The 18,396-nt window shown below is 47.7% G+C and overlaps 7 protein-coding genes across 7 annotated transcripts; 4 read left to right on the top strand and 3 right to left on the bottom strand.

Moving 5' to 3' along the window:
- Positions 1 to 73: 73 nt before the first annotated feature.
- On the top strand, positions 74 to 2,257 carry MSY001_2193 (uncharacterized protein; the record flags this gene model as incomplete). Its single annotated transcript, XM_018884030.1, has 1 exon — positions 74 to 2,257. The coding sequence occupies one exon, from the start codon at positions 74 to 76 to the stop codon at positions 2,255 to 2,257; it is 2,184 nt and encodes a 727-aa protein (XP_018740731.1).
- A 96-nt stretch (positions 2,258 to 2,353) lies between these two features.
- On the top strand, positions 2,354 to 3,826 carry MSY001_2194 (uncharacterized protein; the record flags this gene model as incomplete). The annotated part of the gene is made up of 3 exons (XM_018884032.1): positions 2,354 to 2,873; positions 2,970 to 2,999; positions 3,483 to 3,826. 3 exons carry the CDS (start codon positions 2,354 to 2,356, stop codon positions 3,824 to 3,826), a joined length of 894 nt encoding a protein of 297 aa, XP_018740732.1.
- A 47-nt stretch (positions 3,827 to 3,873) lies between these two features.
- On the bottom strand, positions 3,874 to 4,405 carry MSY001_2195 (uncharacterized protein; the record flags this gene model as incomplete). Its single annotated transcript, XM_018884033.1, has 2 exons — positions 3,874 to 4,233; positions 4,295 to 4,405. 2 exons carry the CDS (start codon positions 4,403 to 4,405, stop codon positions 3,874 to 3,876), a joined length of 471 nt encoding a protein of 156 aa, XP_018740733.1.
- A 3,187-nt stretch (positions 4,406 to 7,592) lies between these two features.
- On the top strand, positions 7,593 to 8,870 carry MSY001_2196 (uncharacterized protein; the record flags this gene model as incomplete). Its single annotated transcript, XM_018884034.1, has 3 exons — positions 7,593 to 7,815; positions 7,844 to 7,965; positions 7,992 to 8,870. 3 exons carry the CDS (start codon positions 7,593 to 7,595, stop codon positions 8,868 to 8,870), a joined length of 1,224 nt encoding a protein of 407 aa, XP_018740734.1.
- A 1,966-nt stretch (positions 8,871 to 10,836) lies between these two features.
- Positions 10,837 to 12,690, bottom strand: MSY001_2197 (uncharacterized protein; the record flags this gene model as incomplete). The annotated part of the gene is made up of 1 exon (XM_018884035.1): positions 10,837 to 12,690. The coding sequence occupies one exon, from the start codon at positions 12,688 to 12,690 to the stop codon at positions 10,837 to 10,839; it is 1,854 nt and encodes a 617-aa protein (XP_018740735.1).
- A 646-nt stretch (positions 12,691 to 13,336) lies between these two features.
- On the top strand, positions 13,337 to 15,028 carry MSY001_2198 (uncharacterized protein; the record flags this gene model as incomplete). Its single annotated transcript, XM_018884036.1, has 1 exon — positions 13,337 to 15,028. One exon carries the CDS (start codon positions 13,337 to 13,339, stop codon positions 15,026 to 15,028), a length of 1,692 nt encoding a protein of 563 aa, XP_018740736.1.
- An 898-nt stretch (positions 15,029 to 15,926) lies between these two features.
- Positions 15,927 to 17,075, bottom strand: MSY001_2199 (uncharacterized protein; the record flags this gene model as incomplete). The annotated part of the gene is made up of 2 exons (XM_018884037.1): positions 15,927 to 16,894; positions 16,943 to 17,075. The coding sequence occupies 2 exons, from the start codon at positions 17,073 to 17,075 to the stop codon at positions 15,927 to 15,929; spliced, it is 1,101 nt and encodes a 366-aa protein (XP_018740737.1).
- Positions 17,076 to 18,396: the final 1,321 nt, after the last annotated feature.

Raw genomic sequence — 18,396 nt, forward strand, 5'->3', positions numbered from 1 at the left:
GCATACACCACCGTATCAAACTGCATTTTTACACCGGTATGGGGTGTCTTTGGTCAATGTTACAAATCTTGAAATGGAACCGTACGATCGAAAGCCCAACCAATACATCCGCGCTGTCATGTCAGAGTTGATCTCAGTCTTTAAAGACATTGCAAACTTGAATCCGCTATTCCGTGACCAGATTGCCAACTTTAGCATCTCTCAGGGTGCTGGTAATGTATTTGAGGAGCCTGAGAAGCTGGCAGATTTTGCCGCTGCTGTCTCCAGCAGTGAAGTTGATGAGCTGCAAGGTGTACTCGAGTCGATGAATGTGGAGGATCGTTTGCAAAAAGCGCTTCTTGTCCTTAAAAAAGAGCTGGTTAATGCTCAGCTCCAGAGCAAGATTAGCAAAGATGTGGAAAATAAGATTCAAAAGAGACAACGAGAGTACTACTTGATGGAGCAGCTGAAGGGTATTAAACGCGAGCTTGGGATTGAATCTGATGGAAAGGACAAATTGATTGAAAAGTTCAAAGAAAAGGCGGCCAAACTCAACATGCCGGAGGCCGTCCGAAAGGTTTTCGATGAAGAACTTGCCAAACTTCAATCCCTTGAACAAGCTGCCAGTGAATTTAACGTAACTCGAGGATACCTCGAATGGATTACAAGTATTCCCTGGGGTGTACACTCCCGGGATAACTATGCCATCAAACGTGCTGCTGAGGTGCTAGATCATGACCATTTTGGTTTGAAGGATGTCAAAGATCGTATTTTGGAATTTCTGGCAGTTGGAAAGCTGCGTGGTACTGTTGAAGGAAAAATTATCTGCCTGGTTGGACCACCCGGTGTCGGCAAGACGTCTATTGGCAAGTCAATTTCGAAGGCTCTTGGGCGTGAGTTCTATCGCTTTAGCGTCGGTGGACTAAGTGACGTGGCTGAAATTAAAGGTCACCGTCGAACCTATGTGGGTGCTATGCCCGGTAAGGCAATTCAAGCCCTGAAAAAGGTTGGGACGGAGAATCCATTGATTCTTATCGACGAGGTCGATAAATTAGCCCGAGGCTACAATGGAGATCCCTCGTCCGCCCTGCTTGAGATGTTGGATCCAGAACAGAATGCCTCCTTCATGGACCACTATTTGGATGTTCCTGTGGATCTGTCTCGGGTTCTTTTTGTCTGTACAGCCAATACACTGAGTACAATACCTCAGCCCCTCATGGACCGGATGGAAGTGATTGAAGTTTCTTCATATACTGCGGAGGAAAAGCGGCATATAGCCCGTGGTTATCTTGCGCCTCAAGCCAAAGAAGCTTCTGGGTTAAAAGATGCGAAAGTCATTCTTCCAGATGAATCAATCGACTTTCTGATCAAGCGCTATGCGCGTGAGAGTGGCGTGCGCAGCCTACGCAAGCTTCTGGAGAAGGTCTACCGCAAGGTAGCCTACGATATTGTTAAGGAGCATGGTGAGGAAGTATTTCCTGAGCCAGAACCTTCCAAATGTACCGATACCGACAAGGAAACAGCAATCACAACTGAGCCTCGTGAGCCCATGAATATCCCGCCCACTGTATCCTTGGTGATTTCTGAAGACAAGCTTCGTGAGTATCTTGGTCCTCCTCTATACCACAAGGACCGTCTATACACTCAAACGATGCCAGCGGGAGTTGCTCTTGGCCTTGGTTATCTCGGCAATGGCTCTGGCTCATTGATGCCTATTGAGACGACCTTGATGCCCGGTAAAGGACACTTGCAGCTTACAGGAAAGCTCGGTGATGTTATCAAAGAAAGTGCTACAATTGCTTTGTCATGGGCCAAAACGCATGCGTACGAGCTGGGCATGACCAAAGAACAAGATACTTCACTCCTGGATCATCGTGATGTTCATCTTCATATGCCAGAGGGTGCCATTGGCAAAGACGGACCATCAGCAGGTGTAGCGTTCGCTGTAAGCCTGATTAGCCTTTTGCTGAACCGTCCATTGCCTACCACACTTGCTATGACGGGCGAAGTATCTCTTCGAGGCATGGTGCTACCAGTGGGTGGATTAAAGGAGAAGTTGCTTGCGGCCCATCGTGCAGGTGTCACTACTCTGATTCTACCTGCTCAGAACCGCCCCAGCGTCGAAGCAGATGTGCCAAAGACGGTCTTGAATGACTTGCATGTGCATTATGTAACGAATGTTTGGGCGGCCCTTGAAATCGCTTTTGGACCTGGTCCCTGGAGCGAGCAGGCGCGCGTGTGGAATGCGAATGAGTCGCCCGAAGCAGCTAGCCAATAGCATTGTGTCTTATAAGCCAGACCAGACCACTTGCGGCAAATATATTTGGCAAGCTTGCATGAAATTAGACTAGTCTCCTAGGCGCGACCTACACTGATGTCGTTTTATGGTAGTAGTGCCATGGATGATGATAATATAAATCATCGGGGTCGCAGGCTCAATATTAGTTCTTTTGGTCGTCTAGGGCGTCGGCGTAGCGCCTCATTGAGACGTATCGCCAACGAAGAAGAGTCGGAAACGACTACCGTCAACAATGCGACAACTGCGACGGGCGCCCAGTCGAGTCAAGTACCAAATGCAAATGACGGATCGACCCTGAATGCTATTCAAACTTCAACCGAAAGTGACATGGAAAATGATGCTAGCAGCATGATATCGGATGATGAGTCCGATGCATTTTCTGATAACGCAGACAGCCTGGATACAGAGGAAGATCCGCTATTGGAGTCGACCTTGCGCAATACAATGTATAATGCACATGCGCTTACAGGCACTACCAACATGTCAGAAATGACAAACTACGAAGATGAGGACTTATTGGATCCCGCTGCTGATGAATTCCAAACAGCGCCCAACATTGTGTTTTCGCGTTCTGAGAAGGAAGTGGAAACGCAACGTGCACTTCTTACAAACAACGAGCTACCAACTTCACAGCCAGGAAGACCGGCTTTAGTACACCATGGTCGTGTTTTTGAGCGGAACCGATGCACAGTGACGATGACATACGGCGACTATGAGACCTGTTCAAAAACAATCAGGCGCCCGAAACGATACATTGTTGCTAGTGATGGAAGTGAAGGGTCTCAATATGCAATCAACTGGGCAATGGGTACCGTTTTACGCGACGGAGATGAGACACTTATTATCTCAGTAATGGAAACGGACACGAAACTAGACACACCTCATGATGATCCTGCCAAAGTCGCGTTGAACCGAAAGATTCGGGGAGATATGGCGGTATTACTTTGCCATCAAGCTTTTGTCTTACTTCAGCGGACTTGCCTAAATGTTAAGGTGTCATGTCAGGCTTTACATGCCACCAACGCGCGGCATATGTTACTCGATTTGATTGATTTTTATTCGCCTACTATGTTGATTGTGGGAAGTCGTGGTATTGACAAGATTCGAGGAGTTCTAGGAAGCATGAGTCATTATCTAGTGCAGAAGGGATCTGTGCCTGTTATGGTGTGCCATAATCGACTCCAGCTTCCTCGACTTCCTCGAGGCAAAGCTGATGTGGTTAACAATGTACGCATGCGGCATATGCGTCTTGATCAGGCTGTGGTTGAAAAGTACACCAGCAAACATGATGAAGAAAAGGAAGAAGATGGTGAAGGACAGGTATCAGAGACCCCAGAACAGAAACAAGAACGTCATTTCCGCGACATTGAACGTATGAACCGTTTGAATCGTAAAAGTCTGGAACGACGTGGTGATAGGGGTAAAAGTGCCCACATTGTGGAACCTGGAGAACCACTGCAAGACAAGGATTCGCAAGAATTACCAACGTCGGAATTTGAGCAACTCCATATCAACGACGATGCAAGTAATTCGGTTCATGCCTTCTAAATGCTGCAAGACATACTAAATGTATATACCCAGGCCTTTCCGTGAAGCTATTCGTCACGACGAGAATGAGCTTCACGAGGAATATGCATCCGCAACTGCTTCAAAAATGTGCTAGCTTCTGTGGCATTTGCGAATTTGATAGCAAAGTGTGTAAGACCCTCAGATTCCATTGCAACGAGGCGCAAAAATCGTTCTTGTTCCAAATCACACTGCATTCCCGCAAATAGCTTCACGTTGAGAATCAATTTGAGAACGCCTTCGGAGCGCATGACTAAGATGTCAGTACATGACAGCGCACCTAGTCGGGCAGCTTCACTGCTCTCCTGGTAGTTCAGTTTTAGTGAGCCTGTTCCGCGCTCCTTCCATGACTGATCTTTAGCCATCGAATAGAGCTTCACACGGTTAGACTGAACGGTTGTTTCATCTTCCTCCCCGGTCGTCACTGTATATTAAACAAAGCATACATACATTCAAGATCAGGTCTTTGGACTTCCTTTTTACGAACGACAATTTCTTGGTTCTCAGGCACTTTCTCGTGGCTACTAGCAGCCCAGTCCTTGTCAACTTGAACAGCAGCATCCTCCGCTTTTTGTGTTAGTGCAGTTGCAGATTTAAATGGAGCAGAGTGAGACGCAAAAGCTCCAAATCCTAAATTTGCCCCAGAGTTATTATTAGACCTTTCGGTAGACTCTTCCGCTTTTTCTTGCGTCACTGTAGTTGCTTTGACAATCTCTTGTGTTGGGCAGTCTTTTGTTTTCCCGTCATCTTCTTGGATTGTCGTTCGTTTCTCCATTTCTTCTGGAGTCTTTATCTCTTCTTTTTCTCCTGCATTCTGCTTGGGACTTTCATTTGTCGACAAAGTCGATGATGCCCCGTTCATTTGAGTGGGTGCTATAGAGTCTGATGCCGCTGAAGTTGGTATCAAGGAGGAAGCTAACGCCTCTGAAGAAGTTTCAGTTTCATTACGCTGCTTCTTTGAGGTGGTGTCTTCTTTCGCAACGACACTCTCACCTGTTTCTTCGCGCTCGCGCTTGTTTTGCATTGGCGAATGATCGTCTCCACTTTCGCCAAGGCGGAACACTTGGACAGCACAGCGATCCTACTGACCCCGCTTTGTTCTCCACTCGGCCGGACCGTGCGCGGGTCCATCACGTGCGATCCAGGGTGACATCCACCTCGACGAGAACGGACTCTGCAAGTTCCGGAACGTATGGTGACTGGCGTGCCAACGGTCGATGAGGGACCACCCATCGTTGAAACCCATGATTTTTCTGCTAATACAAGGCATGCAGGTATTTCTCCTATAACTCTCAATGACCTTGCAGCAGAACTACAAACCACAGACCCACACGTGCTGCTTCAACATCTGTTAGTGCTCTACAACAATTTGGTCGGTGAATACCATCAACATATTGCGGGATTACCAGCATTAAGTGATCATACAAGTGATCGTGGAGAAACTATTGGCTTGGGAGTAGAGGGCCTCTCCTCTCCAACTTCCAGCTTCTCTGGGCGGTTACGGAATTTGAGAAGAAGAAGTATTAAGAGCTTGCGCGGTGAATCGCATAAAAGTGCGCATGCTATGTCACCATCACAGGATCTCTCCTCTGAAATTCCTCAAGTGCCAGAGCTCACCCCTCGCTCTAATCACGCGGCTGGATTAGAACTGCCGCGTGCTTTGTCGCCTGTTTCCAATTCATCACCGCGCTTATGGCGTAAGCCTAGCGGATCTCGCATAACGAGTACGCGTGTACCCGAATCCCCATCACAGAGAAGCACGTCCCAAAATGTCAGCCGGATACATGCTTCCGCTTCCCCTAACTTAAGCACAAGATCCCTAAGTTCTAGTGGTTCTCGTCGACCCAACAATTCCCGTCCTTCAACACCTGTTAGTCGCACCGTCGATGACATGGCATCTCTGGCTATCTTCGATCATGTTCACCTTTCTAATGCTGAAGTGACAACATACTGTTCGTCAGTGCGAACACAAGGTGGCGTTGATGTGCTCACGTTTCGTGTGCGGATAGTTGTGAATGCTTTACCCGGAGAATCTAGTCAACGACGACGTCACGTAATTCGGATTGAAAAATCGTATTTGGATATCGTGAACATACGCGAACGTATTCTAGTTCGATCTATGAATCTTGCTCCAGGGACTGCGATACCTTCATTGCCCCTTCCAGACCGCTCTTTGTTTGAGCTCCCATGTACACCATGGAGTTTAATGGATCGAGATCATGCAGTCGATTCGTTCTTGCACGCCATGCAACGACTTCCTGGACGTTATGATGACCTTGTTGTCCATTTTTTTACTACAGATCAGGTCCAGGAACCACCTATGGATCCAATATATGGAGTGTGCCTTCGGCAAGAGTGCTTATTGAGCGCTTATGGAGATGCTTGGACAATTGTGCGATGCTCTTTGCATACAAATACTCTCATAATCAGCGATCCACAGAGCATTGGTGCTCCTTTGGTCTTTGACCTTCGACGGACACGCATTGGACGTCAAATGGATAATTCGGTCCCACTTCGCGAACAAAGCTGTCGTTTTGCTACTATTATCCTCCAAAGTATAGTTCCAACGTCATCAACAGCATCTTTTGTCAAGCTTACCACAGAGTCACTCATTCAGCATACGGAATGGATGAGCGCACTGCTTCGAGAAAGCGGGGAACATCCACATGACAAAATTCCGTACGAGCCTTATTATGATCTTGATTCCCGTTCGGGTCATATGCCCACAGATCCACCGGTCACACCTAATCGTGACGTGGAAAGCCAGGATCTTTCATCAGCAATGTCACCCCGGCCAGACAAGCCGATGCTTACACCTCAGTCACCTTCTAAGACTGATATGCCACGGCACGTGTCTGGAATGAAGACTCGTATACGTCAAAATGCTGATAATGTATTGACTTCGCCTAATATGGGCGAGCGACGTCGCTATCTCTTTGGGATTTTGCCTGTGACTTCTTCAGATGAACCTCAACCAAAATCAGTATTTGGAGCTTCTCTGACGGAAGCAGTGCTTGAGACAGGGGTGCCTAGTACTATTTCAGGAGGTCTGATTCCAGGAGTAGTGCATCGATGTATTGAATTTCTTGAGGGATCCAATGCTATACAAGAAGAAGGGCTGTATCGCGTTAGTGGAAGTGCTTCTGGCATGAAACAATTGCAAGAACGATTTGCTTTACATGGTGATGTGGAACTTCTGGCGGAACTAAACACTGCTACGAAACAACGAATAGGGCCATGGCATGACTCACACGCAGTAGCTGGCCTACTGAAATTGTATTTGCGTATTTTACCCGAAAATCTCTGTACTGAGCCATTACTTCCACACTTTTCCAAGTCGGCTGAAATCCAAGAACAAGAACAGCGATGCGCAGTAATTAATTCACTAATGGAACAGCTTCCGCCAGAAAATTTCTCATTGCTAGATACATTATTTTCCCACTTAAACCATGTGCAACAGCTGTCTGCGAAAAACAAAATGACACCACATAACCTTGGGATTGTCTTTAGTGCGACATTGAACATGCCTGTCGACTTGGTGGTGACTCTCGTCTCCGATTATGAGCTAATTTTTCGAAACAAATCAACTGTGCCAACAGCCTTGGCTGCTAGTACAGTGATGGACCCTCCACCACCGCCAATCGTTGATGCTGTGTGAGTATACGAAATGATACAAATTCAGGCACTCTTTAATAGCGACTAGTATCCTAAAGTTGGTCGACCATTTGTGGAGGTCGTCACTCCAACCATGTCGACTTTGTATGTCACCGAGCCACCGACGGATGGCAAAGTCATTTTATACACACCAAAAGGGGAGATTGAAATTGAGTTATGGTCTAAGGAGGCACCAAAGGCATGCAAGAACTTCATCGCCTTGACACTTGAGGGTTATTTCGATAATTTGGTATGGCATCGCATTGTGCCAGGCTTCATTATACAAACTGGCGATCCAACTGGTACAGGACAAGGAGGTGTGTGTTCAATTATTAACACAATCAGGCGAATCGTTTTTTGGCTCCCCTTTCGAGAATGAGCTTCATCAACGGCTCCGGTTTAATCGTCGCGGTCTAGTCGCAATGGCCAATACTGGTGAGAAGAACTCCAACGACAGTCAATTTTTTGTACGTTTGAATTTAGCCTCACACAGATCACATTGGATTCTACACCTGAGTTGCAAAACAAACATACAATTTTTGGGCGGGTGGCAGGATCCACTATCTACAATGTGTTGGCATTAGCCAATGTCGAAATTTCAGAGAGTGAGCCTGACAGGCCTGTATACCCACCAAAGTTGAATCGAGCTGAAGTGGTACATAATCCATTCTCCGATTTGGTCCCGCGTATAACACCTGAAGAACGAATCGTTCAGAATCAAGCGAAAGCCATGGCAGCAGAACGTGCAGACTCGCTCAAACGGAAAAATAAGCGACCGAAAAAGAATGTAACATTGCTGAGTTTTGGTAGCGAGGAAGATGTTTCTCAAGAGGAACGTTCAAGAAAACCTATGAGCAGCCACGATTTACTGGAGGATAAGCGTCTTAGCAAGAAACCCCATCATGATATACAACTTAAACAGGAGAATGTTCCAACCGAAAACTTCCGCAAAGGCCATATTAAAGGACCACGTATTCCCGAGGAACTGAACCCAACCGAAAATGTATCTCAACAAGTTTCTGAAACAGAAAACTTGCTATCTACACCAGAAATTAAACCAAAGCAATCGTCTGGTCGTGAATTGTTAAATTCTATTGTTCAACAATACAAACAAGACAAAAAGGACTCCAATCCACCTAGAGATTTGGATCAGTTAAAACTTCTCGGCTCGTTCCAAAAGAACATTCGGGAGAAGACGAGTGTACCGAAGGGTCAATCAGAATTGACTAGGTTATCTTCAGAAAGTCTATGGGATGATGATGCAAATATGCATGAGTACGGGGCTGAAGACGATGATGATGTGAACTGGCGCTCACACAGGTATGTGCATTATAAGCTGACTCCAGATTCGATTCAGGGGGGATTCCTTTAAGTGGTTTGAATGACCAGTACTCAATTGAAGATTATCAAGTCATTGATTCTAGAAATACCCGTGGAGAGATGGCCCTGTCTTTAGGGTTCGGCGAGAAAAAATCTCGTAAGGCTTTTGAGGAAAAGGCTCGTCAAGAAAAGCTTCGTCGAGATGGGAGAAGAGGTAGAGATTGGATATAGCTCCACTTTGCGTTGACCTGTGAGATCCATACCTGCAATGTCGAACAACTCTGAAGAGACGTTGTTGGCATCTCCGGGGGTTTTATTTCATATTCCTGAAAGTTGTGTTCGTAAAGTAGAAGAGGTCGAAGAAGAGATATTTCTACTCTACACGCTGAGGTATGCAAAGGAGGAAGACCTGGGAATCCTAGAGCAAAAAAGTGATGTTGTAAATCTCACATTCAAATTGGCAGTTTCAACCCATGAAACTAGGCTATCAAATACTGGGAAGTCTCGTGAAATTACTCTGGATGTATTTCAAAACGTGAGTGCGTTGTCAATAACACAATAGTGTACAGCTTTACGTTCGCGTGTCGGAGATACAGGAAGCGTCGTATGGCGTTCTAGCGTCTATTTTGCCGAGCATATGCTAAGACAGTTGTGGGGATACTGGCCACCGTCAAGGCCTCGTTTATTTCAAACAGGTGCTTTATCTGGATGCAAGATATTAGAGCTTGGTGCGGGCACGGGCGTTTTGCCAACCTGCCTGCTATCGGATCCAGGATGGATCACCTCTGTTAACGCACCATTACAATGGATCGCCACAGATCAATACGATAATCTGCCAGTTATCGAGAAAAATTTATTTAACAGTGTGAAGAAACATCCGCATGTTCAGGCTACTGCTTGTGAGCTAGATTGGCTCCAAATCCATAACTTTGGAAATGATAAACGGTCACAAAGACTCAAATCAGAGTATGCCTTACATATTCTTCGCCGTTTTTCTTCCAAAGATGATACAGTAGAATACCCTGATTTGATCGTCTGCATCGATTGCGTCTTCAATCCTGCCTTACATTCGCCGCTAATCTCAACTTTGAATACCTTCTGTGAGCCTCGGAAAACAGTCATTCTACTGATAGCTCAGCTCAGAGATGTGGATAACACCCGCTCATTCCTCGGAGTATGGACAGAACAGGTCGGTTATGAAATATACCATCTAGAAGACGAACTGATGCCACCGAACATGCAACGAGGCTATGCGGCATGGGTGGCCTGGCGGTCGTGATTGGGCCACTAAACCTCCACATGTTACGCGGCGCGGCGCGCCTCCAATGCGTGGCGCGCCGAGAATCAATTATCACTTTCCTACCATGTCGATGCGTCTGCTTGTGCGTAAGAACCCTGCCTATCCGAAGGCAAAACTACTTACTCGTGGTAGTAAACATGCTGCTGGCTATGACCTTTATGCATGCGAGGATGCTTTGATTCCTAAGGGAGGACGTGCCGTCGTGCAAACCGGAATTCACATTGCTCTACCCGAGGGACATTATGGTCGTGTGGCACCCCGTAGTGGTCTGGGTATGTATTACATGTGTTAACATTAAGCTGTCAAGCATGGCATTGATACCGGAGCTGGTGTCGTTGACTGTGACTACAGAGGACTACTGGGAGTTGTGCTATTCAACTTTGGTTCCGAAGACTTCCAATGTACGAGACTTTGCGCTGACGGAAGTTCATGCTGGTGACAGGATTGCCCAGTTGATTGTTGAGAAGATTTCTATGCCAGATATTGAAGAAGTCGAAGTATGTGTGACAATGAGCTTACCGTAGACGCTCGATGAGACTGAAAGGGGGAGCGGTGGCTTTGGATCCACTGGCGGTTTCACTTCGAAGTCTGCCGCATCACAATAGGTTTTTGTATGAAATACCATCTAGAATATTTGTGCTAAATGATAGCAAAGAAGATTTCTCCTTCCTATCTATACCAAGGATGAATGGGGAACGGGATAGATCCGCAATGGAGGTTACGGGTTCAGAGGTGTCACAATCAGAGGCATACGAATACCCTCCTTCCATTGGCCTTCGACGAAGGCACGGCGAACAATCTGTTGACGCTGAATGAGGTCCCAGTTAGGCACAATGTCAAACTTGAAGTTCAGAAGCAAGTGAGCAATGATCACCTGCGTCTCCAGGAATGCAATACCCTTGCCAACACACGAACGAGGACCAGCAAGGAAAGAGAAAGTTTGACCAGGAGGCATCTTCGCATCAATCACGCTCTTAGGGATATTGTCCCAACGGTCGGGGTTGAACATTTGAGCATCTTCACCCCATAGATCCTTAGAAAGAGAGACCACGTTCAAGGGAATAAACAGCTCATGACCCTTTGGAATGAAAACAGAGTTGTAAGTGCCCTTACCATCCACACGCTTGTAGGGACGCGAGAGAGGGACCACATCGTCCTTAAGAGCAACACGAAGAGTGCTAGGAATCGAAGGAAGCATACGAACACATTCCTTCACAACATCGTCCAAGTACTTGATAGAATTGATGTCGCGAACAGGCTGGTACTCGTAGATCGCTTGCTCTTCTTCCGGCAAATCGTCTTTCTCGGCATTCTCCTTCGCAACAGCTTCCTGGAGAACCTTACGAAGCTTGTCCTGAACTTCGGGGTGCATGGCAAGCAGCCAGAGGGCCCAAGAGTTCTGGGTCGCAGTGGTTTCGTGGCCGGCAATAATTAGCGTGGTCATCTGACCCATAAGCTCCGCGTTCGACATGCGCTCAGATGCCTTCAGATCAGTGGCCATGTTTGCACGGATCATACGTGACACAAGCGACTTGGGACGCGAGTCACCCATGTCATCGAACATGTCCTTCGAGACACCCTGGTTCTCAGCAAGGATTTCGTTGCGCAGACGGTCAACAATGACGTGAGCGTGCTCTTCGACAGTCTTCTTGGCGCTCTTGATACGCATACGGCGACTGGTTGGGAGATATCGGATCCATTTGAGACCAGGCTTCTCGGACAAAATGACCAAGATGGCAGTCGAAAGGTCAAGGTCTAGAACAGCGCCCATCAGGACGTTCATGGCATTGGCGAGAGGGTCCTTATCACCGTGGTTGAGAGAATCAAACATGAAGCTAAAGCCGACTTCACCGATAATGTCAAGCGTGGTACGGGAGAGCCAGAAAAGAACATCGATAACAGCCTGGTGGGCTGGGTCCTGCAAGGTAACCGAACGGTCCGATGGGGCTTGGCCCTCAAGCAGATGGTCAGCACCAAACTTTCCTGCACGACGAGCATTCTCCTCCTTAATAACTTCGTTGATCTTTTTAACAAGTGCCTTAGCGTGACGGTGGACCACTGGCTGATACTCCTTGATAACACCTGGGGCGAAGGCAGGAGCAATGATCTTGCGTTGACGAGCGTGCTTTTCACCTTCGATAGACACAAGACCCTCACCAAGCACTGCAGTCAAAAAGGCGCTAGTATATTCAGGCTTGGGATACTGGTAGGCTTTGGCGGGGCTGAGAACGTACGACATAGCTTTGGGGTCGGCGAGCAAAATACGGTGCACCTGGAACATATGACGGTAGCGGTACACAGGGCCGAGCTCATTCATCCATTTCACATGCTGGTCAGCAGGCTGTTGGCTCTTGATTGCACGGAAGTCACCAAAGAATAACGCAAGCGGGTCCGTTTGCTTGACCTTCGGAATGTGCTTCCAAGGTGTGAACCACTCACCGATCGTCATGCGGTAGATAGCGCCGACGATCTGGTTGAGAATGAACACCACTGGCAAGGCCAAAACAAGAGCAATGCCGACTCCAATAATGGATAGGACATCTTTCCCAATCGGAAAACTTGAGGAATCCATGGTGAATGAGTGTTGAGGCTGTACACGGGATCAGGCCAGAACGACGACCTGGAATTATGAGCTCTAATCAATTGCAATCGATTGGCTGTACATAGGTCTGCAAAGCAACTAAGGCTTACGTTCGGACTCGGCCCAGGGTGAGTAGATAGAATTTTCCTGCGACCAGGTTTTACGTGCGTTGGCCCAATGAATTACTTCTACATGGACTCCATGTCGCAAAACATTGAATATTATGGTCTACGCAATACGTATGACTAATGATTACACATTTTCAGCATGGTAGCGCAAGGGTCAAGATAGCTCGTTAAAATGCCGAACTTATTGCCCAGGCTTGGCAAGTCCGCAAAAATTGAGCAACGGTTCCCGGTAAACCCTGGACTGCGTCGAATAAGAAATACTAAAAACAAGCTTATTTTTACAAAGTAGAAACGAGATCTTTTTGTGGGTTTACCCTGGTTATTGCATATTAGCATTGGGGGAGCAATTTGATTTGCTCACGAGGGGCATACAGTGCACAAACCGGATTTCACAACGGTACTGAGAGGCGTGCGCATTGGAGTAGCTGTCCAATTTATGCGCAAAATGGACAGGCTCATGTGTCATAAAAGAAGAGCTGAGTAAATTTTCGCTCTCTGGTGTTACCACGATGGTGCTCTCGCTACCTGCTCGTCGTCGTTACCTGTTCATCAGTAATCCAGCCACAGGTCAAATTAACCCGCTCCTTGCGGTGATGGAGGAGCTGGCGCTCCGTGGCAACCAGGCCGTCCTAGCTTCGTCGGAATCTGTATATCATAAATTCCAGAAGTTGCAGGCCCGTATGGGTTACACCGTGCAGTCTGAGTCGACGCCGTCGGAAGAATATCTAAAGCGTTGCCCGCTGGTTTTTATTTCGCTTGGGTCCTGTGATGTTATGGATGACTACACGAATAAAGCTGTGGCTCTAACGGATCAATTCCATGACCTTTGTCGCTCGAACCCTGGTGACATCTGGGGCTGGCTTAGTACATTTATTGAGCTTGTTCCCGGCGCCTCGACAGAGTATCGCGACATTGTGTTCCGCATTCGTGACTTGTGCGAGAAGCTTGATGCCGACATGCTACTTGTGGATAACTTCAGTCCCTTTGCCGTGGATGCTGCTCGTCTGACGAAGCGTCCTTTTATCGAGACATCTCCTGGTGCATCTTCAGCAGTGGCTAGCAATGTAGGCTTTTTGACCAATCCCTTGCCTATGAGCGGTGGTCGCAAAGCTGGCACTAGCATCTTTACTTTGTTCCGCAACCTTGTGTTCATGTTCATTTGGTTCAAGTTCATTTTCTTTAACCCTTGGCCTATTCGTCGTCGCCGCTTCCGCAGGGAGGTGCTTGGCCTTAAGCCGGTGGATGTAATTTGTGACTCTGTTATGACTCCTACGCCCGGTATGCTTCCTCAACAGATCGCCACAATCACCTTCAACGTAGCCAGCATGGACATCTATCCTACGGATGCTTACGATAAGTCTGTGTACTTTGTGGGACCATGCTTCTCTACTAAGGGAGGTATGATTCCCAGTACCCGTGCGCCATCGAGTCCTGTTTTTGCTAGCCGCCGTGCCGCCCTTGAGTCTGGTTCAAACACCCCGTCATCACCTTCCGTCAGTTTGACTCCTTCCAGGCTGGAGAAGGAGATGCGTAATGTGCAGGCAACGTCGGATGATGCTGTTAAGACTTGGATGGATCAGGCTATGAGTGATGGAAAGCGCGTTCTGTACATCAACATGGGAAGCATTTTCTTTTACAGCAGGCAAGACTATGATAACATTGTGGAGGCTCTGAAGATGCTTCATGAGCTGGCCCCTAACGCCCTGGTACTTTGGAAGGTGCCGAAGCTGCCTTACGATGTGCAGCCGATCCCTTCACTTGAAGAAGCGAACTTGCCGCCGTACATTCGTCGTGAGAACTGGATCCCCGATGTCGAAGTTGTGCTGCAACACCCGGCTTTGGCCGTGTTCATGCACCATGGCGGTGGCAACTCGTACAATGAAGCTATTGCGCACGGTATTCCGCAATTCTGTGTTTCCCAGTGGGTTGATACTCATGATATTGGTCTTTATGTGCAGCACTCTGGCGTCGGTTTGTGGGCGGAAAAGTCGCCTCGGTTCGACCCCGTCGATATGAGCACCAAACTTGCGAAACTCGTCAATGATGAGCACAACACATTCCAACATGTTGCGCTTTCTTGGCAACTGAAGGCTGCGCAAGCTGGTGGAACGGTAGGTGCTTGCGACATCATTGAGTCGCTCGTGACCTCATACAAGTTTGAAGGAGGCTCCAGCAAGGCGCCTATGCCTTCTGCCCTGTAAGACGCATGGATGAAATTCAATATGTTTGACTTAAGCCCGTACCGCTTTCGAGACGAATCAAATATTTACTACCAAGTTAGACACACGCGTATAATTCTGACTTCTGTAGATGAAAATTAATTGGACTATAAAACTGTCGCCTTAAGTGATTAAAAAATTGTAAGTACGTAATGATAGCATTTAGAGGAAGGCGGAATGCCCAAGCATAGAAGTATTTTTCTCTATACACTGTGGCACTTGCCACCAATACGCTGGCACCCGACTTTAATATTTGAGACTGCCGCGTTAGTTAATTGAAGTACACATACATGACAAAGCTGAAAAGAGTAACAGAGGTTTCCAAATAGGGAACAGGTCGGGTTAGTATCCATTCTCAACATATTCATTAGATCCCAAAAAGGGGTCCAATGAAAAAATACATACACCTGGACGTTAGAAGCGCTGGGAGTAAATACTCACAGCATGAATGATGCCCTATAGGTGTAAGCATATATGTCTCAGAGACGAACGTACCGGGATGTAACCAAGACAGGATAGCAGGATATTAACTGGAGAGTGTCAACGCCATCGTCCTATATCACGCACTCCAAAAGTCGGCGTGGCAACCGCGCTCCAAAAATACACCCAGAGGAGGTAGAATGATAGCAAAAATAAGCTTGAAAACGTCAGAACCACTGGGTTGTTAGCCGATTGATACATGCGTAGCAGGCATGAGGAAGGAAGATATCGAAGCGGGAGAACGTTGGCCTAAACGTTAAAGGCTTTACACGGGATCTCGGTGTATTACATAATCCCCCGAGCTTTTGACGCGAAAATACGGCTATGACATGCGGGTCATGCATCAAATGGGAAATCACTAGTCAAGGCCACGAGCATCATCATAAACTGAGAAAAAAAACTAAGGGAGCGTAGATGGATTCTGGGATAGACGTATTTTCTCCTGTTCAAGACGCTGATACAACAAAGTTACCGCCATCTGAATGTTCGGAGGAGGGCCAGTAATTGTCACTAGGCGTTCAGAGCCAGTACCTCCGGCGGCAATACCAGCACTACGTTCCATAATCTTGATATGACTTGCACTGAGTTGTCGGATTTCATTGATTTTTTGACCACCCTTACCAATAATACACCCAACTAAATCATTGGGAATAAATATTTGCTGTGTTTGAAGACCAGGGGCCAGAGTGGTTCCAAGTGTTTGAGGGCTGCCAGCAGCATTAAATCCGAACGAGCTAGAAGCAGGGGAGCTCACAGCCGGGCTAAACTGAGGAGTAGCCATAGTTCGAGGGATAGAAGAGGGGCGATAAGGCAAGTTATTGGAATTCCTGTCAGGATGCTCAAGGAGGATTGTGCCAACGTAGTACACTGCAATGTGCAATGCGTCAGCCACACCAGTGATACTGAGAATACGCTCCGTAGACCCAGGAAGCATGGTCTCTCCTGCGTGCAGTCTTGCGCCACTCGCCTCCTGGATTTCTTTGATCTTGCTTCCTTGTTTGCCAATGATGGAGCCCATGCGGGAGTTAGGGATAATGAAACGAATAGCGGCAGCACGAGAGCCCGGCAGTGATGGCTGGTCAAACGGTTCATCATTAATGCGACGGACAATCAGACCAAAAGCCTTACTGACGGCATCCAATGCACCCGACACTGTCAAGATACGCTCTGGATTCGATGGAATGCTTTCGCTAATGTTTAAGCGCGCACCGCTCAGCTCCCGAATCTCATTGATATGGCGACCTTGCTTTCCTATAATGACACTTGCATCGCTAGTGATAATGAGAGCACGCATGACGATGGGCGCAGCAACAGCCTGGGTATAGGGGGACATGGCGACAGCGGGGGTGCCAGTCACAGAAGACACAGCTGGGGAGGACACAACAAAAGAAGCAGGGCTTTGGGATCCCGAAACACCGCTGCCCACAAAGTCCGGCAAGGTAGGAGCAAGTGTGGTGGGAAGCGGAGCACTGTATGTGGATGCGTTTGAATCATCCATAGAATATTCAGCAGCCGTGTGACTAGAAGACTCCAAAATAGGATCAGTCATGTTTAATTGCAGGGAGGAAAGGATAAGTACCACAGTGGTTGATGAGAAAGCTCAAGGATTGGGCAAAATGGGAAGTGTGGAAGGATGGTCTTCGAGTCAGCGAAATGTACGTTAGAACCGGGCCACGACACGATCGCGAAATCCAGGACAGGTGATGAGCTTGATTCAGCTCAAGGGGAGAGAAAAGAATAGAAGTGACTTGGAAGAAGGGTAGTGTCGATAAGACAAATGCGGGAGCCGAGATGGTTGTAACGATGAAAGCCGAGATGGGATTGTGATTTCCTGTTGTAGAGGGGTAGCCAATAGGTCTAAACAGGGGCCAATCAGAAAAGGTGTCTATAATTTATTGGTCCAAACCACGCGCCAGAGCCCCTTGACAGGGCCACGCGCCGGCATCCTTGTGGAGCTCTGCTTGTGCAGGCCAGGCTGTCTATACATTCTGGTGCAGGATCCTGCATGGCCATCAAGCTACCAGACAATCTGTATGTGGGGGATGCAGCGAAGATGCCTGGCCAGACCATGTGAAGCTATAGTGAATTTATCGATGATATGGTAATCTAGGTGACAGAGCTGTTCTCAGGATCATAGACATTGAGTAGAGACGGCACGACCAACGCAAACAATGCTATGACTAATCATCCATGCGATGGCAGTGTCGGTGGCCGTACATTTGCCTTATGCCATGAGCACGGATGTGCAACGCTAATAGGTCACCATCAGCAAACGGGATGAGCGTGGGACCAATATCTGAAACGGGAGGTCCGGAGAACCGGGAAAAATGGAGGACAGACCTGCGTGATGTCAATGTGCGAGTATGGCTCGAAGGCCCTGCGCCGGCGCCGACGTCCTTGGACTCGTCATTGCGCCGTAACTCGGCCTTTATAAAACGACTAAAGCAGCCAAACTTATCTGAATCAAAAGCTCAAATATTGCAGGAGCTTGCATGTTTGAATCTGCGCAAATACTTGGACGAGCTTGTGCCGAGCCTGCCAGAGATACTTTGGAGAAACACTAGCTTGAAAGACAGGTATGCCGCTGTGGAGATCCTCAGTGCTTTGCATGTCAAGTTTGGTGGCGATGAATTTACGAAGCCGTTCATGAGCGCGCTAGCGCAAGAGTTAGTACCAGCGGCGACTGTATTCGAAGGGAGTGCGGAGCAGGCGCAAAAGGAGGAAGCCAATCGGACTGCCCGCCACCGAACTTTGGCACGCATTGTGACCGAACTTGTACTTGTGGGATTCGTGGGGCCCTTGGATAAGCAGGACGTACTGAGGCATGGTTTGGAATGGCTATTTGGGATTTTGCGCAGTTTGGTGTGTAC

The sequence above is a fragment of the Malassezia sympodialis genome, genomic scaffold (genome assembly GCF_000349305.1).
Source record: "Malassezia sympodialis ATCC 42132 genomic scaffold, msy_sf_10, whole genome shotgun sequence".
NCBI lineage: Eukaryota > Fungi > Basidiomycota > Malasseziomycetes > Malasseziales > Malasseziaceae > Malassezia > Malassezia sympodialis.